This window comes from Rattus norvegicus, chromosome 9, assembly GCF_021556685.1.
Source record: "Rattus norvegicus strain SHRSP/BbbUtx chromosome 9, alternate assembly SHRSP_T2T, whole genome shotgun sequence".
Classification (NCBI taxonomy): Eukaryota; Metazoa; Chordata; class Mammalia; order Rodentia; family Muridae; genus Rattus; species Rattus norvegicus.
The window spans coordinates 20,601,691-20,624,187 of NC_141542.1; the positions used below are offsets into that span (position 1 = coordinate 20,601,691).

The 22,497-nt window shown below is 42.0% G+C and overlaps 1 protein-coding gene and 1 pseudogene across 4 annotated transcripts; both read right to left on the minus strand.

The window, feature by feature from the left end:
* Positions 1 to 891: 891 nt before the first annotated feature.
* Positions 892 to 12,649, minus strand: LOC148003445 (disks large homolog 5-like). 3 transcript variants are annotated; one of them, XM_087568697.1, is made up of 5 exons: positions 12,381 to 12,649; positions 8,125 to 8,284; positions 6,664 to 6,795; positions 5,812 to 5,995; positions 892 to 1,686 (listed from the first exon to the last, which is right to left on the minus strand). In XM_087568697.1, exons 1-5 carry the CDS (start codon positions 12,469 to 12,471, stop codon positions 1,681 to 1,683), a joined length of 573 nt encoding a protein of 190 aa, XP_087424823.1. In that variant the 5' UTR covers positions 12,472 to 12,649; the 3' UTR covers positions 892 to 1,680. The 3 variants fall into 3 exon arrangements, with proteins under 3 accessions (XP_087424823.1, XP_087424821.1, XP_087424820.1); XM_087568695.1 differs by lacking the exon at positions 12,381 to 12,649 and adding an exon at positions 9,013 to 9,218; XM_087568694.1 differs by lacking the exons at positions 892 to 1,686; positions 12,381 to 12,649 and adding an exon at positions 9,013 to 9,218 and having other exon boundaries at positions 5,696 to 5,995.
* On the minus strand, positions 12,381 to 22,366 carry LOC148003446 (uncharacterized; annotated as a pseudogene). The gene is made up of 2 exons (XR_015629371.1): positions 22,029 to 22,366; positions 12,381 to 12,649 (listed from the first exon to the last, which is right to left on the minus strand). The product of XR_015629371.1 is annotated as an uncharacterized LOC148003446 (transcript).
* Between the last annotated feature and the right edge of the window lie 131 nt (positions 22,367 to 22,497).

A 22,497-nucleotide genomic window follows, 5' to 3' on the forward strand; every position in this document is an offset into this window, starting at 1 on the left:
CACTATACAGGGACTGTGCCATGGCCTCATCTGCATGTGTATCAGAGGATGGTCTTCTTGGGCACAAATGGAATGAACAGCCCTTGGTCCTGCCTAGGCTGGGAAAGTGGATGGCTGGTGAAGGGAGTACTTTTATAGCAGAGGTGGAGGGCGATGGTATTCAGACTTATTTCTGGAAAACAAGGAAGGAATAACATTTGAATTCGAAATGAAAAATATCCAACTAAAAATCAACAACAACAAAATGGTATATTGAGCTTCGAATCAAAAAAAGCCACAGTCAGGAAACAGAGAAATGTACGCCTATGGTTTTCTTCAAATATGCTCAGGGCCCAGGTAGGTTCTGGGTCCAGGCTGAACCAAGCAGGTTCCTGCCACTGACTGCTCCTCTATTCCTCTTTCCAGAGGCATCATGCAGATTAATATTGGGCCAGAGATGTGGGCAGAGCTGGTCAGAAGTGGCTTTCTTTCCTGTGGTCTCAGGATTATCTGCATTCCTGGGTGTTCAGCATTTTCTGCCCCGGGATTTGGGTGCAGGATTCCCGATGGCTTTAAACTCCCTTATACCTTTTTTATATGTCCTGGGAGGTGTTACAGAAAAATTTATGTTTATCCTATTAATTTGGTCAAAACTGTCATCGACAGTATAATTTAGAGTTAACTATATAGTTGACAGCAAGCATACACAGTGGGTAATGTATGCATGATGAAGTTGAAATTCAGAGTTGGAAACACAGTGCACAGTGACTGTATAAATGCCTGTGAATCTCAGTCTGACTGGGAAGTGATTTGATGCCCAGTCCCCATGAGAATTCAGAGATCCATCCCTCCCTGATAGCTGTGGGACTTCAGATGTTGACACTAATGATCAATAAAGAAGGTTCTTAAGAGTGAAGAGTTTGAGATTACTCCTTTATTGACCAGAATACATCCAATTTACTTGATAGTAACCAGATGCAGGTAGTCAATATATACAGTCTATATCCTTATCAAAATAGACAAGCAAATGAACAAAACAACAACAGATAAATAATAAATCTTCAAATGAATAGAAGGAAAACCAAATAACCAAAACATTTAAAAATTAACCAAACTTTAAAAAGAAGAATTGCGCTAAGCATTCTTTTGCTGCTCCTTTTGCAGAATAGACTTATAGCTGTGGCTTGCCTTGGAGACATAGTAGAAAAGCTGTTAGTGATGGTAACAATCTTCTCGAGAGGAGTGGAAGTAGGTCTGTTTTGTTGGAGTGGGGGTATTAAGGAAAAAGCCTACCAATACTGAGTATAAATGATATTACAGACTTTGTCACAAAGTCTTTCCAATGTTGTGAACTGATCTCCATGAAACTCTTCTGGATGACCCATCAGGACAAGTACAAATTTACACGTGCACAGTCTTTCTGGATGACCAGCAGCTCTTGATTGATGTGCATCAACACTTCTCTGAGTCCCTCAAAAAGTGCACACTTGTTGGAGAGAGCTGAGGTGAAGGTACAGCCTATTCAATCCAAAGAAGTTAAACTAAAGGAGGAAAATGCCGTCCACAATTGCTATGGACACTACAGATGAGACGCAATAGTGGTGTGTTTGCTGTGCACACTTAGTTCTCCTACTGTAGCTCTTCTCTCCAAGGGAGATCTTGTCCTGGTCTGTGTCATGTTCGAGTTTCTGCTGGAGAATTTCAGACCTAGCAGAGCAAGGGAATAAAGATTTATTGAGTGGTTGTCAATTCAGCTCTCCCTCTTACATCAGCTCTATTCAGTTGGACAATCCAGCATGACCTGTCAGCCTAGGTCAGTCCCTGCATCCCCAAGTGACATAGAGTACCTGCGCTTGGATTTATATCTCAGCTTTTAACACTGCTAGAATTTGAACTGTGGACTATGCACTGTACTGGGATTAAGAGAAAAATGAGCATTTTTTCCCACTGGTCCAGGTATATGACATTGAATAATAACATTGTAGCTATGTCTGAATCTGAGTTCAAGAGAGGTATGAGCAACCTAGAATACCATGTGGATTCCTTCTGGAGAACATGCCCAGAATTGAGGTGAAATTTCTGATTACGTTAGCACTGAAGGAACCTGCGGAGGTTCAATTTGTAACCACTGTATCTGCAAATACACAGAGAAGCCATCTCACATCAAATCCATGGGAATTGCATAGATCCTGTAATCACTGAGAATGTGCTCCATGCAAATCTTCCCAGCGTACACACGGACATTAAATGTGATTGTGATGTAGAAACAGAACAGCACCCCTGTAAGTCTATGGCTAGTGTAAGGCAATTTGTGAGAGGACAGAAGAGAAAATGTCCTCAGATATTTCCGGAGAGATCACAGGAAGAAAGGAGTAGAACATAGCAAGAAATCCAGAGGATCATATATATTGTTTCATGGGCAAAATTCACATGAACTGTACCAGAACAATACTCTGAGTAGCTCCTTAGCTGCCTGAGGCTGAAATCCAGGTGGGGTGGTCATCCACCCAAAAAGGGTATTTATATAGGGAAGGATATTCAAATGGCTTCTTCCAGCCTGTGTTCCTACCTGAACATTAATGCTTAATGTAAAGATTCCCCAGGATTCGCTGGAGGCATAAAAAAAATGTTGAGTGGGATATGTACATAGTGGCCAGAGCCTATAGACAGCTCAGTCAGTGATGTGCTGTCCTCCCATAAACCGTCATAGACTCAGGGTTCTTTCCCCATTAACAATCTGGCTTAGCAAGTCCCAAAGGCTGTGTAGAGCTGTCTTGTTGCTCAGCAAAGGATCATATATTGGTGGTGGACTAGACTCTTGTTCTTGTTCACTCTTTCAGACTTTCCCCAAAGTGTGCAACTTCTTCTAATCGGAGCTGTCTTTACCATAGCCTGAGTGACTTCATGCCCAAAGCTAGAATCATAGGAAATCTCCATAACCAGGATCCAAATCAACAAATTTTCTCCCCGTAATGTGATTGTTCCACAGATAATTTGAATAAGTAAGTAAACGCTTGCATGGATTATCTCACACTGAATCAGAATCTATGGAAGGGCTCCATCGTATGGTACACTTTCACTCCTTGGCTGATGGACGTCTGGATAGATTCTCCTTCAGGGCTACTCTGGGACCACTACAACACTGATGCTCCCTAGTTGCAATGGCAATACCTACTCCTTGTTGTGGAATCACTGGGTTAACTAAAACTTCTGTTCCACTTTCTGAACATGGCTTCTCATAGGGCTACCTGTTCTTACACTGTCAGACCCATTTGAAGCTCATCATTTCTCCTAACCCATTGAGGCTGAAATTAACTGAGAGAAAATGATGTTGATTGACAGCACTTGCAGAATGCTACACAGATAACATAGGGGAGCGCTTTGGATTATCTGTGCACCTAAAGGGGTTCCTGAAACTGCCCTGTTCTTGCACCACAGCATAGCTATGGGACTTTTTCTGGATGACGATACAATTCCAAGCAACTCAAATTCTCAATGAATAAAATCCAAGCCAACTCCCACGGGAAGTTGTAGTGTGCCAAGGTAGCTGGAAAGAAATGGTAGCAGGCAATGTGGAAAGCAACCTTGGAGAAGACACAGTGAGTGACACAACCTTCCAGTGGGCTTTCACAATTCACAAAGAACAGAGAAGCAGGATAAACTCATGGATTTTTCTAGAGAAGCCTTGCCCTTACCTCCCAGTACTCCATTCCTTTGATGTGCTCCAAAGGATTTCAATGCAGATCAGTGGTTTTGCCTGTAATCACTTGAAAATCTAACTTTACAGGTGTTTTTGTGTCCTCTTTTTGGGGGTTGCATTTCTAAAGTATTTTATTGTCCTGCTTCTACACCATAACAAAAAGGTACCTGCAAGCTCTAGGCCTGTACCATTTGTTACCCCTGTGAAATACGACTAACTTGAACATATTTCCACTCCTCCCCCAGACTTCACAGGATAATTCTGTTCTGAAATTTTTGGAAACAGAATAAATTAGTAATTTAAGTGTCCTTTTGCTGTACAGAGCTAGATGGAGATGCCAAATGACTGGGCAGCTCTATTTCATGTTTCATGGATGTAAAGTGAATGCTTAGAGTACTTTTCTCATGAAACTTGGAATTGAGGGAAACACACGTTCACTACTGCAAACACACACACACACACACACACCACACACACACACACACACACAAACACTCACACAAACACAGACACACAGATACACACTCGCATTCACAAATGAAAACTTTGCTCTTATGCAGCACATTTCCTGTTGAGTGAGGAATTAGTGGGAACAATGCTGTGTACAAGTCTCTTAGACTCAAGCAGGCTGTGCTGCCCTGGCCTGTACTCATTTCCACTTCAGGAAAACTTTCTATGCAGATACTTGCTGGTCCGACAAGTAATTTACATGTTCTGCACAGATACTCTAAACAACACAACATCAAATCCTCAAGAGAGAGATTTCTAGGAAAAGACTCCATCAAGCTCTATGCTGACTCATCATAGGCCCCTCACTAAAACTACCCTGTTTCCTTCATAGAAGACTTTGGAAGCATCAGAGAAGACAGTGACTCATGGTCAGTTCCCAGGAATATTTCATCACATTAGAGTTCCTGTGATATTAAAACAACCTCAATGTCAGTCAGAAAAAGGCTAAATAAATAACATACAGTGACTTTTCTGAAAGGCAGCACTGTGTACAATATTGAGAGGGAATCTATCCTGAAAGAATGCAGTACCCATGATATAGTCAGCAAAGCAATGTCAGCAGAGGGTTGCACTCTAGGATTCCATGCAAGATCATGGTGAAGCCAATAAGACAATCCAGAATCTTCCCGGGAGATAACCTGTTCAGGTAAAGTGAAGAAATCTAATCCTTATTTTTAAAATAGCTGAATGGTTTAAGAATGTGTTGAGACAAATAAGAGAGGGGGCTCATCTTGGAACTGGACGAATGATGCAAAGACTGCTGGCCAGCACAAAACAGGAAGCTTCATGTTTGTTGAGAGACCTAGGCTTAAAGGACTAAGTTAGATAATGACTGGACAAAACTGCATGTCATGAACTGGCCTCCCCGCATGCTCCCTAAGATGCAGGTCAGCACAGCAATGCACCTTTCTTGGTGAGAATTGGGGGTACATATGGATAACTTTGTTCTTGAAGCCTCAAGTCTCTCATGTCAACCCTCAGCCTTTGAGAAACCTTTTCCACATCCTTGCTCTTCTAAACAGCTTCAGGTTCTAAGGCCCAGTTATGAACTCTCCAGGAGCACTCAAATAAGACAGGACTGACATGCTGATACACAGGCTCTGTAGTTACCCAAGATCTATGAAGCATGAAGTCACCATCTTCATATACAGGGACATGAGGGGAGGAAGAACAAAAGCCACCACAAATGACAATGAGAACCATTTCTTTGGCATTTCCACCAAGCTCTCCTCCTTGAAACCTACTTACTTCCTGAGTCTCAAGGATCCCTGTAAAGAAAATGAGCTCCAGGCTTTTGCTTCATCCCTCAAAGCCCTGTTCTAGTCTAAAGAGGGGCTCCCACATAGCACCCTCCATACATAATGGCATGTAGTGCTGTGCTGTGTGATCAACCTATCTCCCTTAATGAAGTGCAGATTCTCAAAGAGCAGGAGCATTTCATTTCCAAACATGCAGTTTCTTGAAAAGGGGCTATCTCCACAGAAAGCCTTGTAAACCATCACATGAATGAACACTTGGATGAGACCTAGGTCAGGACATGGATCAGTCAATAGACAGTTACATTGGTGTGTCTATGTTTATGGTAAGACATGAGGACCACCTGACCTGAGTCCTAACCCTACCTGCTGTTGCTTGGCTCTGGGGTCACAGATGTTCATTCTGGCCTCTTCACAGAACCTCTTTGCCTCCACAGAGGATGCTGGCAGTTCAGTCTGCTCCACCAGCAGTTCTCTCTTCTCATTCAGCAAAATCTGTATATTGTTCTTCAATTGAGCTTGTTCACGCAGGAGCTGGGATTGCCTGATGCTGAACCACAAACAAAAAATGGTAAATCCCAGCCAGCCTCTATTTGCCTGTCACTCCTGCAAGTCCAATCATCCCTTCAAGGGTCCTCATCCTCAGAAATCCCCAGAATAGAGCCACACTATACAAGTTAACACCAATTAGAGGAGGTCAAATCCAGAATCCACATTCCACATGAAGCAAAGTACTTCTGAAAATCCTGACACTAAGACGGTTTATATAAATCAAGGAAGAAGAGATGGTCCATAAGGGAGCTCGTATATCCATGGTATGGTGAAACCATCTTCACGTTGTGGGGAAAGCCCCTCTGAGGGGTAGTTGAAGACCCAATAGCTATACAATCTTTCCATGTGTTTCTCATGGATCACAGATCTTTATATCTCCTGTCAGAGTCCTAGAGATTCAGAGTTGATTGATATTCCCATCATGGTGCAAACCTTTTCTATCTAGAGGATCTTTAACGGGGAAAATAACAATTGGAGGGTCTTCTACACCCCTCACATGTACGACAACTGAGTCCAAGAGCTACAAATCTAAGACCCTTGCCAGGAGGCAGGCTTCTTGTTAAGAGTCAGACACCATGGAACCAGAGCCCTGACTTTTGTTAAAGTCATACAGGACAGAAGCATTCCCTGCCTAGTGCTGGGTTCTCATCTCTGTCAGCGACTCACCGGTAGGAACTGTTCACTTGTATGAGCTCCTTGTACCTCTCCATGGCATCACTTATTGAGTTGGTCATCATTTGCATAGCCATCATTCTCATCTCATGTTCAGATTGAAGTATTGGCAATTCGACATGCAGCCTGGGTTAGGTCATGGCCAAAGGAACAAATAATGTTTTGAACTCACGATTTCAGAATTAGGTGAAATGTAAATAAAAATATATAATAAAAAAGTTCAAATTCAAAGAATGGTGGAAGGAAAGAAATTGGCAAAGTCAAAAACCAGACCAAAACCCAACAGTGAGACTCAATCCACAGAAAATATTTCTATGTAAATAAGCAAACATTTGTTTTGAAATAAGGATCCTTGGAATTCTGAGAGATATGGTTCTGCAAAGACTCACTATATAGGAGGGGGCAGAGCCTGAGAGCTGCCTGTTTGGGAATAACAACTGTCAAGACCACAGTGACCTTTCTAGGTCACAATAAACAATCCCTGGATAGTTAAAAAAATAAAAACCTAAAGATCAAAGCAGGTGAAACAAATTAGGTGAAATCAGACTGTTCTCTCGATTACTTAAACTCAGTATGTACCACATACTTTCTCCTTCAAAGTATTTGTACTGGTTAAGTTTATTATCCTGGGCACAGGACAACAGAGCCACGGTACCAGTTGGAGGGACCTGACCTTCAAGAGCTGGCAAGGTTAGCATGATGGAATTGACTAGTTCAGGAAGAAGATTCCTCCAGTCTGTGCCACAGCTTTGGGCCCAAGAGAAAGCTGTGATGACATTTCTCTTGTTTTGAAAGCAGGTATACTCAATCCTTGGTTTCTATCGTTACATGAATTCCCAGAGGGCATAAATAAGTTTGACCAGGAAGAGGATTTATAGCACCTCCTCCCCTCGGGAGAGTCCTGGGTGCCACCAAGGTATACAGAAGGAACAAAGTTCTCTTTTGATCACTGTGGGCCTCCACGTACTCATCATGATCATGACCTGCAAAGTGTTGATCAAACAAATCCTCAGACCCCATCAAAGGTCCCAGACGTCCTGATCCAGAGTAAAACACCAACAAATACATCCACATATATACACACCAACCCATATCCAAACACACTTAGAATGCCAACTACATCCATGGAGGTGCCATAGAATCAGTGTATAATGAACAAATGCAGAGTAAAAGAGTGATGACATGCAGGCATTTCATTCACTCCCACAGTTGCAGCAAGTGTGACAAGGTCCTTCTAGCTGTTGACAGAACCAAAGCTAATCCAGTGAGATCAGGGTCAAGTACAAAAAGTTTGACCCTAAACACACAGCACCTAGCTTATCTCACAAGCAAATGCCTGCCAAATCTCCTTAAAATCCAGGATGAGAGGTGAAACTTTCTCGTGCTATGAGTAAATCTTGAGGTAGTAGAGAGAGAGCGCAAGACAGTGAACAGGTTACTGGGCATAATGACTACCTGTGGTCCCACTCATCATAGATATAAAGGTCCAGGATTTGGTAAAGTTCATCCCTCTCGAATTGACACTTCTGGATTTCAAATTTGAGTTCCTCCAGTTCCTTTAGACACTCCTCTTGCTTACTGATGACATTTTGGGATGATGCCTTCCTACCAAAACCTGTACACAGATAAACCCAAGTGAATTTGCATATTTGAACCAATGGGCAGAATAGATCATTCTGATTCCGAAAAGGAGGTTGAGGAAGGGGAAATGGTAGAGACTGGGTGAATCCCTGAAAGAGCAGAAAAGCTTTCTTAAAGGTTGATTCTTAAGCTATGTCCCTCTTCCCAACCTCTAATGCCATATGCGTACCACACTCACTATTACACAAACCCCGGCACAGAAATGTATAATCTGACTGAGACATAAACATCTGCGACATTGTTATCTCATATCAGATGTGGTGCAGATAATCCTGGAGTTCATAATGACTTCATAATGCTTAGCACCATCAAGCTCTAACCAAGTGTGGTCCAGCCCAAAGTGTCTGAGAACTCAATTCATGACTAGGGGTGCATACTTCCTTGTTCTCGCCATCAGAGACTTCTGTAACCTACAGTAATCTAGAGGATGAAGTGCTTCAACTCCCAACCATGGATGGTCACATTGTTAATCTCACAGTGACTCCTCCTGCCAATCATTGACACTCACAGTTAAAAAGCTTCAAGAAAAGACACTGAAGTCTTACCACTTTATGTCTTTCTCTCAAATTAAAGATCAGGAACTCCTGACTCTTGGTTTGCCTTTGAAAAATCCCAACTCTCCTGCTTGTAAGGCCTAGTCTTAGAAGGCACATCTCAAACCTACCTCCTTGAGGATGTTCCCCAACTCTGCCCATGACTCACCAAGCCTTCCCCAGAATGATTTCCTCCTTCCTGTTTCACTAGAGAGGGGGTCAGCTTCCCTCTGACCTGGTGTGGTTTCTCCTTGATCAACACTTTCCTTCCGAAATAGCCTGAGCAGCTGGCGAAACATGCCTGCTTGTGAACCCAAAGGGAACTGAAGTAATATCCCAAAGGCAGTTGGTGTCACCACAACACTGGTGACATCACAGAAGATTCTAGGGATCTCTTAGATACAATAGAGTGTCCAGTGAAGGGCTTACTGGTGATGTCACTGGAAAATTCTATGGCCTACCTACTAACCAGCTCTCCCCACACTGATGAATTTCTGTGGAGACCCTTTCCTCCAGTCTCCCATGTGTCACTGGGAATACCATTTGGCAACCTCTATTTCAGAGCTACATATGCCTCTCTGCTTCATTAGAAGTCAACAATGCTTTTGCTGGGGAGGGTTGCTTACAACCCTGAATTGGAGAACAGATTTTTCTTAGCACCCAAATCTCTAGGGACCAAGGAGGAGGGAGATTTTTCTTAAAAGTAAATCTACTACTCGAGACAATGCATGTGACATGTACTTCGATTCCTAAGCTTTTCCCTTTTTCTGGAGGCCAATATATTTCTTCTATACCTCTGAGTGTATAAAACCTGGAAATATTTGCTTACTGTGCAGTCCTTGACAGCTGACATTGTTTCCATTTACATATCCAGGTATTTCACAAAATCAATGGTCTATAATCCTATTTTTTTTCCAATAAAGGCTCCTTTTCCTTGGGATCATAGGGATCAACTACAGGGCATATAAAAATAATAAATTTCTGTCCGTTTTATATATAAAGTAGGGCATCCTCCCTTTCTCAAATATAACAAGACAATTAAATTGGACATCAGTGAGCAAATGTCAACTTGGACCTTGTGTTACTACATTGTAACTATATAGCCATCACTTCTCCAATATCATACTTCCTGAATAGACAAGTCTAGGCATGAGGATGTTGGGGACTACACCATGATCTTTTACGTGTAGCAAACATAAGAATCAGGAGGATGGAAAGGGAGTGGAATGGCCTGAGTTCAGGTTGAAACTCAATTTTAATGGGTCCATAAGTTCAGGAGGGAGTCCATTTGGCATTGTGATATATGGATTCTGTTTTCTTATCATAGGTGTTATAATAATTCAACATGAATGTGTGCTATAATGCCACCCCACCTAACAGATGTAAGAGTGAAAATCATGTCTGACCTTTCTGGGAAGAACTCTGCCTTTTACTACCATCTGGAGTTATACAACATCACTATACAAAGCTCAGAAGAGAGGGGTGCAGATGTGCGGCCCTTAGAATTTGAGGATCTTTTCTTCTGATTAGGGCACTTATGTGTCCTATGTACTTTTTCCCTTGCTCTTTTACTAATGGTGGCTGACTTCTTTCCTGGCCTGAGGTAAACTGGATTCCAATCTTTTGGATTACTGAACCTTCTATTTTTGAGATGACAGTCCCACCAAGGGTCCTACTTCATACAGAAGTTATGAATAAGTCTCAGGGGCTGGAGTAAGTTAAAAATGTCTGTGACAACAAAGAACTGATTAAGAAAACAAGAGTCCAGCTGCTCATCAAGATCACAGTTGTATGATAGTAAGAAAATGTGAATAGGGCATCAGGTGAAAAGATAAATTAATTAGGAGGTCACAGGCCTAGAAGGGTAGCCTTTGCTCTCAGTGGAGCTGCCATTCTTTCTGCCATTCCTCGCCCTCTGCCACAGGACCAGAGACTTCCCCATACAACTGGCTGGCCTTGCCAAAGACCTGGCAGGGCTTCTCCCTGTAGAATAGGACACATAGAGTCCTTGAGGACTCACCAAGAGGTCTCCTCCACACAGGTTCCTTGTTGTCAAAGGGAAATGTTCCTGCAGAATCCTGCCATGGCAGCAGGAATTTCAACCTGGCTGCTCTTGGTCCAGCTCACTGGGTGCAGGCCTGAGGCCCAGGGGTATCTGGGGAAAGAAGCAGCACGCACTACCTCACAGCTCTCTCTTTGTTGGATGCAACTGCTAGGACTGTGATGGGATTTTTGTTTCTTTGTGTGTTTATTAGAAATACCTACAAAGCTGATTAAAGTTGCAACATGCCTTCATACCCAGCGTGCAGAATGTTTTTACATCGTTGTTTTCCTGTTTTATGTTTGGATTTTGTTCTTTAATCCCCTCAGGAAATTTCCCTGTTCTTAGAATATTAAGCACATGCTTGGGAGGGATCGATTATTCAAGTTCGGCAAAGCTTTTGTTCTCACCATCACTCCACAGATGATGCCATTACTTACTTTGAAATAAGAAAACAGTTATAGAGAAGTAAATTAACCTGTAAGCTATCAAAGAAGAAACACATCATGATTGTGGAATGGCACCCCAGTATTTTGTATTTCCGAAGTTATTTTTATTTTAAATTTTTTATTGGATTTTTTTGGGTACATTTCATCTTTTTTAAATCCTTAAAGGTATCTTTTATTCCTCTCGTCCCATTTACAAGGTGGAATTTCACCTGTGATTGTTAGTCCAGATGGTTTGGTCAATGTCTTAGACATCACCCTGGCCTAGTTTCCTTGGCATAAGCTGAGTTAGAAGCAGACTCAAAGGTTCAGGACCAACAAATAATGAATTCCACTACATCTGGATACCTAGCCTCACAGCCAGGAAGGGACTGGATTTCCATTCACTATTTAAAAAAAGATGCAGTTCATTAACATGTAAAAAATTTCTCAAGTATATTAAAGTGTTTACCATGGTCATACAGTTTTTCAAATACCTGGCATTCATCTTTTTCCAAAACCTAAAATTTCTTTCTTATTCACATTTTTTGATTATTTTTTGGTATTAGTATCATTTTTTTAAATTACAGTTTTTTTACTAGATATATATGTTTTATTCAAACGTTATTCCCTTTCCCAGCTTTTGGTCCATAAGCACCCCTGCCATGACCTCTCCCATATGTATGGTCCCCCAATCCATGCCACTTAGAAACCCCTTCCCGGACATTCCACTGCACTGAGGGTCCCACCTTGTTAAGAACAAGGGCTTCCCCTTCCACAGGTGCCCCATCAAGGCTATTCTCTCCTACATATGCAGTTGGACCCCTGGGTCAGTCCATGTATAGTCTTTTGCTAGTGGTTTATTTGGTTGGCATTGCTGTTCTTATGGGGTTGCAAGCCCTTCAGCTCTTTGAATACTTCTTCTAATTCCCATAAAGGGCGTCTTGTTCTCAGTTCACTAGTTTACTGCTAGCACTGACCTCTTTATTTGACATGCCCTGGATGTGTCTCTCAGGGGAGATGCATAATCTGTCCCTTTCAGTAAGCACTTTTTAGCTTTATCAATCTTACCTAGTTTTGGTGGCTGTATATATATGGGCCACATGTGGGGCAGACTCTGAATGGCTGTTCCTTCAGTCTCTGCTTTAGATTTGGCCTCCATATCCCCTCCTATGGATATTTTTGTTCCCCATTTTAAGAAGGAGTGGGAGCATATGCACTTTGGTCATCCTTCTTCTTGAGTTTCCTGAGATCTGTTGATTGCATCTTGGGTAATTCGAGGTTTTGGTCAATATCTACTTATCAATGAGTGCATACTGTCAACGAGGGGTGTTCAGTACCTGGAAGAGAATGAAGGACAAGAGATGTGATGAAGGACTCCAAGACAAGTGTCTGATCAAGGCGACAATTTTATTTTTCCCCAAGGCTGAATTTGTACCATAAAAAGGGTAACAGAGAGAGGGGGGAAGTAAGAAACATTTACCCACGCTAAGGACACAATATTCGTGTGGTCAGAGAATTGGCTGGTGTTGACAGGTTGTCAGAAAGGTCACGGGTTTTTCATATCTATTAGTCAGCAGGATGTTGGTTTTTCAGAAAGGTTACAGGTCATGACATTGGGTATCTTAATGTCACACGTTATCATATGATTATTCATCTTGACCACCACATTTGTATTAGTCTTCTGCAGCTGGCTGGCGATTTTCCATGAACCCAGGCATACTTAATGCTCACCATAATAATAACATCAATAATGGAGGGCTTCATGGCCATCGCTCCCAAGAGCATACCAAGTGTGTTTTTCTGTGATAGGGTTACCTCACTGTGGATGATATTTTCTAGTTCTTTCCATTTGCCTATGAATTGAATGTTGTCATTGTTTTTGATAGCTGAGTGGTACTCCATTGTGTAGATGTACCACATTTTTCGAATAAATTCCTCTGATGAAGGGCATCTGGGTTCATTCCAGCTTCTGGCTAATATGAATAAGGCTGCTATGAACATAGTGGATCATATGTGTTGTTGTATGTTGGAGTATCTTTTGGGTACATGCCCAGGACAGGTATAGCTGTGTGCTCAGGTAGTGCAATGTCCAATTTTACAGGAACGTTCAGACTGATTTCCAGAGTTCTTGTACCAGTTTGCCATCCCAGCAACAATGGACGAGTGTTCCTCTTTCTCCACATCCTCGCCAGCATCTGTTGTCACCTGATTTTTTGATCTTAGACATCCTGACTGGTGTGAGGTGGATTCTTAGGGTTGTTTTGATTTGCATTTCCCTGATGACTAAGGATATTGAGCATTTCTTTAGGTGCTTTTCAGCTATTCTATATTCCTCAGCTGAGAATGTTTTCTTTAACTGTGAACCCCATTTATTAACAGGGGTGTTTGGCTCTCTGTACTCTAACTTCTTCTGTTTTGTGTATACTTTGGATATAAGCCCTCCATCAGATGCAGGATTGGTAAAGATTTTTTCCCAATCTGTGGGTTGCCTTTTTGTCCTAATGACACTGTCCTTTGCCTTACAAAAGCTTTTCAGTTTTATGAGGTCCCATTTGTCGATTCTTGATCTTAAAGCATAAGCCACTGGTATTTTGTTCAGGAAATTTTCCTTAGTTCTTATGTCTTCGAGACTCTTCCCTACTTTTTATCCATTACTTTTAGTGTATCTGGTTTGATGTGGAGGTCCTTGATCCACTTGGACTTAAGCTTTGTACAGGGTAATAAGAATGGGTCAACTTGCATTCTTTTACATGTTGACCTCCAGTTGATCCAGCACCATTTGTTAAAAATACTATCTTTCTTCCATTGGATGTTTTACCTCCTTTGTCAAAGATCAAATGACCATAGGTGTGTGGGTTCTTTTCTGTGTCTTCAATTATGTTCCACTGATCTGCCTGTCGGTATGCCAATACCATACAAACTATTGCTCTGTAATACTGCTTGAGGTCAGAGATGGTGATTCCCCCAGAAGTTCTTTTATTGTTGAGTATAGTTTTGCTATCCTGGGTTTTATGTTCTACCAAATGACGGCAAATTGCACTTTCTACCTTTATAAAGAATTGAGTAGGAATATTGTTGGTGATGGCATTGAATCTGTAGATTGCCTTTGGCAAAATGGTCATTTTTTACCATATTCATCCTGCCAATCTATGAGCATGGGAAATCTTTCCATCTTCTGAGACCTTCTTCAATTTCTTCAGAGATTTGAAGTTCTTGTCATACAGATTTTTTACTTGCTTGGTTCAAGTAACAGCAAGTTATTTTATATTATTTGGGACTATTGTGAAGGGTGCCATTTCCCTAATTTCTTTCTCAGCCTGTTTACCCTTTGAGTAGAGGAAGGCTACTGAATTGTTTGGGTAGATTTTATACTCGGACAGTTTGCTGAAGTTGTTGATCAGGTTAAGTAGTTCTCTGGTAGAATTTTGGTGTTGCTTAAGTAGACTATCATATCATCTTCAAATATTAGTGTTTTGACTTCATCTCTTCTATTTTTTTCCCTTTGACCTACTTTCATTGTTTGATTGCTATGTCTAGGATGTTAAGTACCATATTGAAAAAGTAGGGAAAGAGTGGGCAGCCTTGTCTAGTCCCTGATTTTAGTGGGATTCCTTCAATATTCTAAGTTTAGTTTGATGTTAGGTACAGGTTTGATGTATTTTGCATTTTCCTATATTTAGATTCAGGCCTTCAATTCCTGATCTTTCCAGGACTTTATTAATGAAAGGGTAATGAATTTTGTCAAATAATTTCTCAGCATCTAATGAAATGATCATGTGGTTTTGGCTTTGTTTATATGATGAATTTCGTTGATGGACTTCTGTATATTAAATCATCCCTGCATCCTTGCCATGAGGTCTACTTGACCATGATGGATGATTGTTTGGATGCGTTCTTGGATTCAGTTTGCAAGAATTTTATTGAGCATTTTGATCAATGTTCATAAATAAAATAGGTCTGAATTTCTCTATCTTTGTTGTATCTTTGTGTGGTTTAGGTATAAGAGTAATTGTGGCTTCATAGAAGGAGTTTGGTAGTGCTCTGTCTGTTTCTATTTTGCGGAATAGTTTGGACAGTATTGGTATGAAGTCTTCTATGAAGGTCTGATAGAATTCTGCACTAAATCCATCTGGTCCTGGGCTCTTTTTGGATGGGAGATGTTTATTAGCATTTTCTATGTCTTTATGAGTTATGGGGTTGTTTCAATGGTTTATTTGTTCCTGATTTAACTGTGGTACCTGGTATCTGTATAGAAAATTGTCCATTTCCTCCACATTCTCCAGTTTTGTTGAATATATGTTTTTGTAGTAGGATCTGATGATCTTCTTAATTTCTTCAGATTTTGTTGTTATGTCTCCCTTTTATTTCTGATTTTATTAATTTGGATACACTCTGTGACCTCTGGTTAATATAGCTATGCGTTTATGTATCTTGTTGATTTTCTCAAAGAACCAGCTCCTGGGTTTGCTGATTCTTTTGATACTAGGTTTTGTTTCTTCTTGTTTGATTTCAGCCCTGAGTTTGATTATTTCCTGCCTTCTACTCCTCTAGGGTTTATTTAATTTTTTCTAGAGCTTTTAGGTGTGCTGTCAAGCTGCTGACATATGCTCTCTCTTGTTTCTTTTTGCAGTCATACAGAGCTATGTGTTTTCCTCTTAGTGCTGCTTTTATTGTGTCCCATAAGTTTTGGTATGTTGTATCTTCATTTTCATTAAATTCTAAGAAGTCTTTAATTTCTTTCTTATGTCTCCAATGACCAAGTTGTCATTGACTTCAACTTCCATGTATATGTGGGCTTTCTGTCCTATTTGTTGTTATTGATCAGCAGCCTTAGTCCGTGGTTTTTTGATAGGATGCATGGGGTTATTTCTATCTTCCTGTATCTGTTGAGGCCTGTTTTGTGACCGATTATATGGTCAATTTTGTAGAAGGTACAATGGGATGCTGAGAAGAAGGTATATCCTTTGGTTTTAGGGTGGAGTGTTCTATATATATATATGTTAAATCCATTTGTTTCATAACCTGTTAGTCTGTCTGTGTCTCTGTTTAATTTCTGTTTCCCTTATCTGTACATTGATGAAAGTGGCGTGTTTAAATTTCCTACTATTATTGTTTGTGGTGCAATGTATGATTTTTTTGAGCTTTAGAAAGGTTTCTTATTGTTTAGGGACACAACTGCTATATACTTGACAAATATAGCAATCACCCAGAACATCCGTAGAAAGCATGTGACTGTTGGCCACATGAGGATGAGTTTCTTTCAAAGATCATCATGATTTTTGGTAAGATCTTCTCTGTAATTGGTGGCATGGCTTCCCACAAACATGGTCCAGTTGTCTAGAATCTCCTCCTTGGTCAGCATCTCATCCTTGTTTTTATCTGACTCATACACCAGATGCTGGGCCTCAGCCTGTGCATGGTCATAGTCCTGAGGGAGGATCCAATGGTGAATCTCATCCTAATCCAGTTCCCCATCCTTGTTCAGATTTGGGAAATCATTGAACTGCTCCCCAGACAAAACCCAGTAGGTCTCAGGGCAATTGTCTTCGTGAGAAAAAGATGTCCACAATGTACTCATCCTGGTCCACAAAACCATCCCTGTTCTTGTCGATATTCCCCAGCGTTTCCAGAACTACAATCTCCTTCATATGTTCTAAATCCTCTTAGTGCAGAAAAGCAATGAACCCGTACTGAGTAGCTGTCAGGTCACCGTCAAGGCCTTAAACCTCCTCTCATCTCGTGGAGGCAACTTTTTAAAGTTGTGATGATCAGAGCTATCTTGGAATTCAGAAAGGTTTCCCAGGTAGTAGCCATAGGTAGCCTGCTTGTATTCCTCCCAGGAGATTTTTCATCTATGTCCCTATCATAATCCTTCCAGAGTTTAGCCACATTTTGGTTGATGTATCTTTTCTGTACCTGTTTGATCCAAACTTTCAGATCCTCAGTAGTAACAAGGCTGCCTTCATCACTGTCAGTTGGATCAACAATTTTCCCCAACTACTCCTGCTCTCGTCCAGGATTAGCTATCAAAGGTCTTGGAGTCCTCCTTGCCCAGGAAGACCTCATGATCGTACAGGAAGCTGTGCTTATTCTCTGGTGGCCACTGGCCCTGCTCTGAATCGGGACAAACCATGTGCTCCTTGCTTATCATGCTCTTGGCCATGAACGCCAGGACCAGTGCCAGCAGCAGCCCATGGACAGTCCCAGGCTGAGACCATGCACCACAGTTGCGATCAAAGGGAGGCAGCAGGGAAGTAGGGGCTCAGAGCACCTTATCCGCTGTCCCTTCCCCAGAGAGGGCTTTTGTTACATTTCAAACGTTATACGTTTTCCTGGTTTCCACAAAACCCCTTATAAAACCCCCTCCTCCTTCTACTATGAGGGTGTTACCACACCCACCCAAACACCCAGGCCTATCTGCCTCCCTGTTCTGGTTTCCCCTACACTGGGGCATCAAGCCTTGACAAGACCAAGGGCTTCTCCTCCCATTTGTGCCCAAGAAGGCCATCCTCTTCTACATATGCAGCTGTAGCCATGGGTCTGTCCATGTGTACTCTTTGGATGGTGGTTTCGGCCCTGGGAGCTCTGGGTGTTTCTTAGTGTTGTTCTTATGGGGCTGTAAACCCCTTCAGCTCCCTCAATCCTTTCTCTTACTCCTCCATTGGGGACCCTGCTCTCAGTTGAATGGTTGGCTGCAAGTATCTGCCTCTGTATTTGTCATGCTCTTTACCCCACTCTTTTGAGCAGATCACCACAGAGCAATGAAGATGTATTGTCTTGGCCTGATGATGTACAGACAAATAGATGATTTCTTAATTCTTATGATGGTTCTATAAGAATTCCTAAAATTAGATTAGTAATTTTAAGCTCCTTTATAATGGGACAGCTATTATGTTTTCTCTGGTAATCAAAATTGCATTGAGAACTCTTCCTTCTTAAAGTTTCATGAGTGAATTGCTTCTGCAATACCAAGCAGGCATCTACAAATTAGAACCCATGCTAAGAGGGTACAAACCAATTAACCAAAGTTCATAAAAAGAGAACTAATGATTTACTATAGGTGCGAGGACTGAACGTAAATAATTGACTGGATTTGCCTATAGGCAATTTCACTTATTCTTTTCTCATAAAAATTACAGCTTTTAACTCTCCATGAACATGCAGAGCCAGTGACAGATGGTGACGGTTTATCCTGATGATTACTCTTCATGGATATGCATGTAAACATTCTCTGTCGTAAACTGATTATCCAACTTATGATTTGAATTCCTGTGCAAACTTGTGGTGAACTTTTCACCATGTGATGCTGTGTTCAGAAAGATATACAAATGCTGAGGACAAAGAGAGAGAAAGCTTTTTAGACAGAACTGAACTGAAGAGAACAGAACTCAAGAAGAACTTAGAAGTAAAGGCATAGCGTTGAGAGTAAGGCATTGAGAGTAAGGAAATTATTGTGTCATAAGAGCAAGAGGAAAGGAGATAAGAAGAAGAGAGCAAGGAGAACCTTATAAGTCAAACTTTATGGAGGCAAACCTTTGTAGAAATTTTAGGAAAACTGAAGAACTTATAAATAAAGGTTAAAATCACTGCTCTTCAGTCTTCAGCCTGGCTCACTGGCTAGCCTGTGCTCTTCAGGCAGGCTCACTGGCTAGCCTGTGCTCTTCAACCTGGCTCACTGGCTAGCCTCTGCTCTTCAGTCAGACTCACTGGCTATCCTCTGCTCTTCAGTCAGGCTCACTGGCTAGCCTCTGCTCTTCAGCCTGGCTCACTGGCTAGCCTGTGCTCTTCAGTCAGGCTCACTGGCTAGCCTCTGCTCTTCAGCCTGGCTCACTGGCTAGCCTGTGCTCTTCAGCCTGGCTCACTGACTAGCCTCTGCTCTTCAGTCAGGCTCACTGGCTAGCCTCTGCTCTTCAGCTAGGCTCACTGGCTAGCCTCTGCTCTTCAGTCAGGTTCACTGTCTAGCCTCTGCTATTCAGTTACGCTCACTGGCTAGACTCTGCATCTCAGCTGGGCTCACTGACCTATGGGCCCCTAGCACATCGCTTAACCATCTGCTCATGATTGCCTGACCACACTGACCACCTGACCGCCCTGACTTCTTAAAGTCATTCTCTAGAAAGAGCAAAAGAAACCAAAGAGAAACACCACAGCAAACTTTTCCCATGGGCTCTGCTTTAACCTTAAGTGCTTTCATTATTTCTTTAAAAGAGTGAAATATAATTTCGGCTATTCATATGGCCAGGAGAGCTGAGCAGTAGTCATTGCTTTAGGGAATTTGGTGCTAAATCAAAAGATTCCTTTATTCTCTCACGATGTTATCTGTATGCTGTAAGATGTATGTTTAGAAAACACAACACCAAATTCCTAAAATCTAGATGTTTTAAGACATCAGCTCATGGAGAAACATAACTGCTTCCTATCTAGACTGGGCTTTTTTGCTATACTGCAGGTACAATCAATTTTCCACACTACTTCTATGATTTTCAAGAATGATTAAGAGAAAAATAAGTTGAACATAATGGCCAGAAAGGGGGTTCTGTCAAGTTGTCTTATGTGGGACAAGATACCAAACTATGATGGTAAACCTAAAACCACCTGTTCCCAAAACTAACAGAACTTACAGAAAATACATACTTTCTTATCACACCTCCTCCCCAATGGTCAGTGATTTAATGAGCACCTACTACGATCCTAGCACTGTGCATCTAAGTGTGTAATGGTGAATAAAAAAACTTAATAAAAAGCCTCATTAAGGAATAAAGAAAAATGAAACATAACTTTGAAACTCAGAATTCAATATAAGCAAAACCACCATTTCTTCAACTGGTGATTTCTGAAAACTTCATAATTTTTTCCATGGGCTTCTATAGTAATGATACTGAGTCTTGATTTGGTAAATCACAAAAAGCAAGTCACTCTTCTTTCTTGGCTCCCACAACTGTCAAAGGGAACAACACTGTTGCTGTCCATTGTGCTTCCCTGTCAATCCTGCTATGGATGGTAATGAATTCCAGTCTTTTCAATGTGAAAACAGGCCACCACTTGAGGGCAAAGATTATTAAAATTACCCAAACCGGTATATTCTCTAAAATTTTCACATAGCATTTTACTGATATCACAATGTAAATTCACCACAAATATTTAACCAATGAAAATATTGAATAGCTCTGCAAATAGGAGCGATAATCATATATACTTGAAAACAACTATTATGGAAACAAAGGACGTACTAGGAGAAAAGATACATCACTAAAAGCTACACAAGCAGCAAAAAAGACACTACATTTCTTGGTTTAAAAGTTAGGTGATACACTTGATCTTTAAAGACAGGCAATGTACTTGATCTTTAAGCCCTTCAACTGTGCCCTGTCCACATAGAAACTGCAGTAGATGACAATCTTTTGTAAGATTTATTTATTTATATGTGAGACAATGCATCTGTCTTCAGACACACCAGAAGAGGGCATCAGTACTCATTACAGATGGTTGTGAGCCACCATGTGGTTGCTGGCATTTGAACTCAGGACCTCTGGAAGAACACTTGGTGCTCTTACCCATTGAGTCATCTCTCCAGCCCTCACAACAGCCTCTCTTTCACAGCATCACAGTGGTCTATTTCACTAGATGGCTCCAGGGTGATAACAGAGAAACTTTCACAGTTCCTGAGCACTTCTGAGTTCAAACACCACCAGTGCCAACTCTGTGCTGTTGGCACATTCTGACCTGTCTCCTAAGGGTTGTCAGCCACAAAAGGGACGGGTTAGCACCAGACAGCATTCACTGCCCAATCCTAAAAACCCCATCGATTCTGAAAAAGCCACATTCCATGCTTGCTCCATATTTGAGGAAGCCAAATGGTTGATCTGGCTCAAGGCTCTACTTTTCTTAGCTCATCAACTTTCTTTTTCCACTTCTTGTCACAAGAAGTATTTTTTTATGCTGCAAATACACTGCAGTGTTTGAAGGAAACCACCATCAACTCTGGGTGCCACCTCTTGAAATTTAAAATTCACAAAACAATTCATGGCTTTCTAATCAGCACCATGGAAAATGAACAACAACGAGCAAAACCATTCCAAAGGAACTTGCTGATCTGAAGGTCTGCTCATAGCAGGTAGGAAAGAATTAAATTATGCAGAACTGTAATCTCTCAGAGCTTTGGAGGCTAAAAAAGAGGAAATCTCTGTTTATGTTCCCTTTCTCCAAGTAATTGAATGAGGGTATTTTGCATCCTCCAAATACAATTTCTTGCAAGGGGCAACCAATTACATAGTAGATCAGAAGAAATCTATTAAATAATACATTCACTGCCTGAGGTTTTTAGAAAATATTTTCCCTTGATCCCAGGCCTTTAACATACATTAGAAACATTACAGGGATGTGCCACCAGGCTAAGCTGCCTCTGAAAAGCCTGTCCTGCCCTGGCAGGTACAGGCCATTTAATTCCAAGTCATCTGGAGAGGTGTGACAACCCCAAGTTGCTGTGGGGATGTCAGAGCACAGCTCTCATGCACACTCCAGATTACCTCTCCATTCTTTCTCAATGCCATGGGCTTTCCAATCCCTGCTTCAGCTCTCCATACATTCCTGAACCCTCCCTTCCCCTACCCAATGGGCTCACTTTGCATTGCCTCCTTCTGCCACTGCTTTCCCAGGGCGCGGGGGGGCGGGGGGGGGCAGAACCAGTCCAAGGAGGGGAGCAGGTCTCCTACCTACCTTGATGATGCTGCTCTTAAGGTGCAGCCCGCCCTGCTTGCTCCTTGCTGTCCCTGGGGACCAGACCGGAGGTCGGGCTAGGGGTCTGCGCGAGCGCCAGGCCTCGAGGTCCCCTGGCAGGACTGGCCTGGGCTTCTTCCTTGGACACTGCGAGGCTGTAGTCTCAGTTGGAAACCCCGTCGCTGTCATAGCGCGCCCTCCGGTGGCCGAGGTGACGCCCAACGCTGCTAAGGCCCCCTTCCCTGGCCGCTTCTTCTGCTTTTTCTTTTCTTTTCTTCTTTCTCTTTTTGTTCGCGATGTGGCGCCTGCGAAGAGCTCGCCTCCAGGAAGGAGGACATCGTGCAGTCAGAATCACCTCTGGGCCCTGCCGGGGTTGGAGAGGGAGAGAGAGGAGTCAGCTTGGGCGGCGGCGCCCCGGCTGCTGGCACCTGCTGATGGAAAACTCGCCCAGGCACACGCGCTGCTGAGG

Excerpts from the sequence above, each read along its gene's own strand:
- LOC148003445 (XM_087568694.1), bottom strand. The coding sequence starts at position 9,142 with ATGTTTCGCCAGCTGCTCAGGCTATTTCGGAAGGAAAGTGTTGATCAA. Across the intron at positions 8,285-9,012 it reads ATCATTCTGGGGAAGGCTTG|GTTTTGGTAGGAAGGCATCA; the intron begins GTGAGTCATGGG and ends ATCTGTGTACAG. Across the intron at positions 5,996-6,663 it reads CAAGTGAACAGTTCCTACCG|CATCAGGCAATCCCAGCTCC; the intron begins GTGAGTCGCTGA and ends TTTGTGGTTCAG.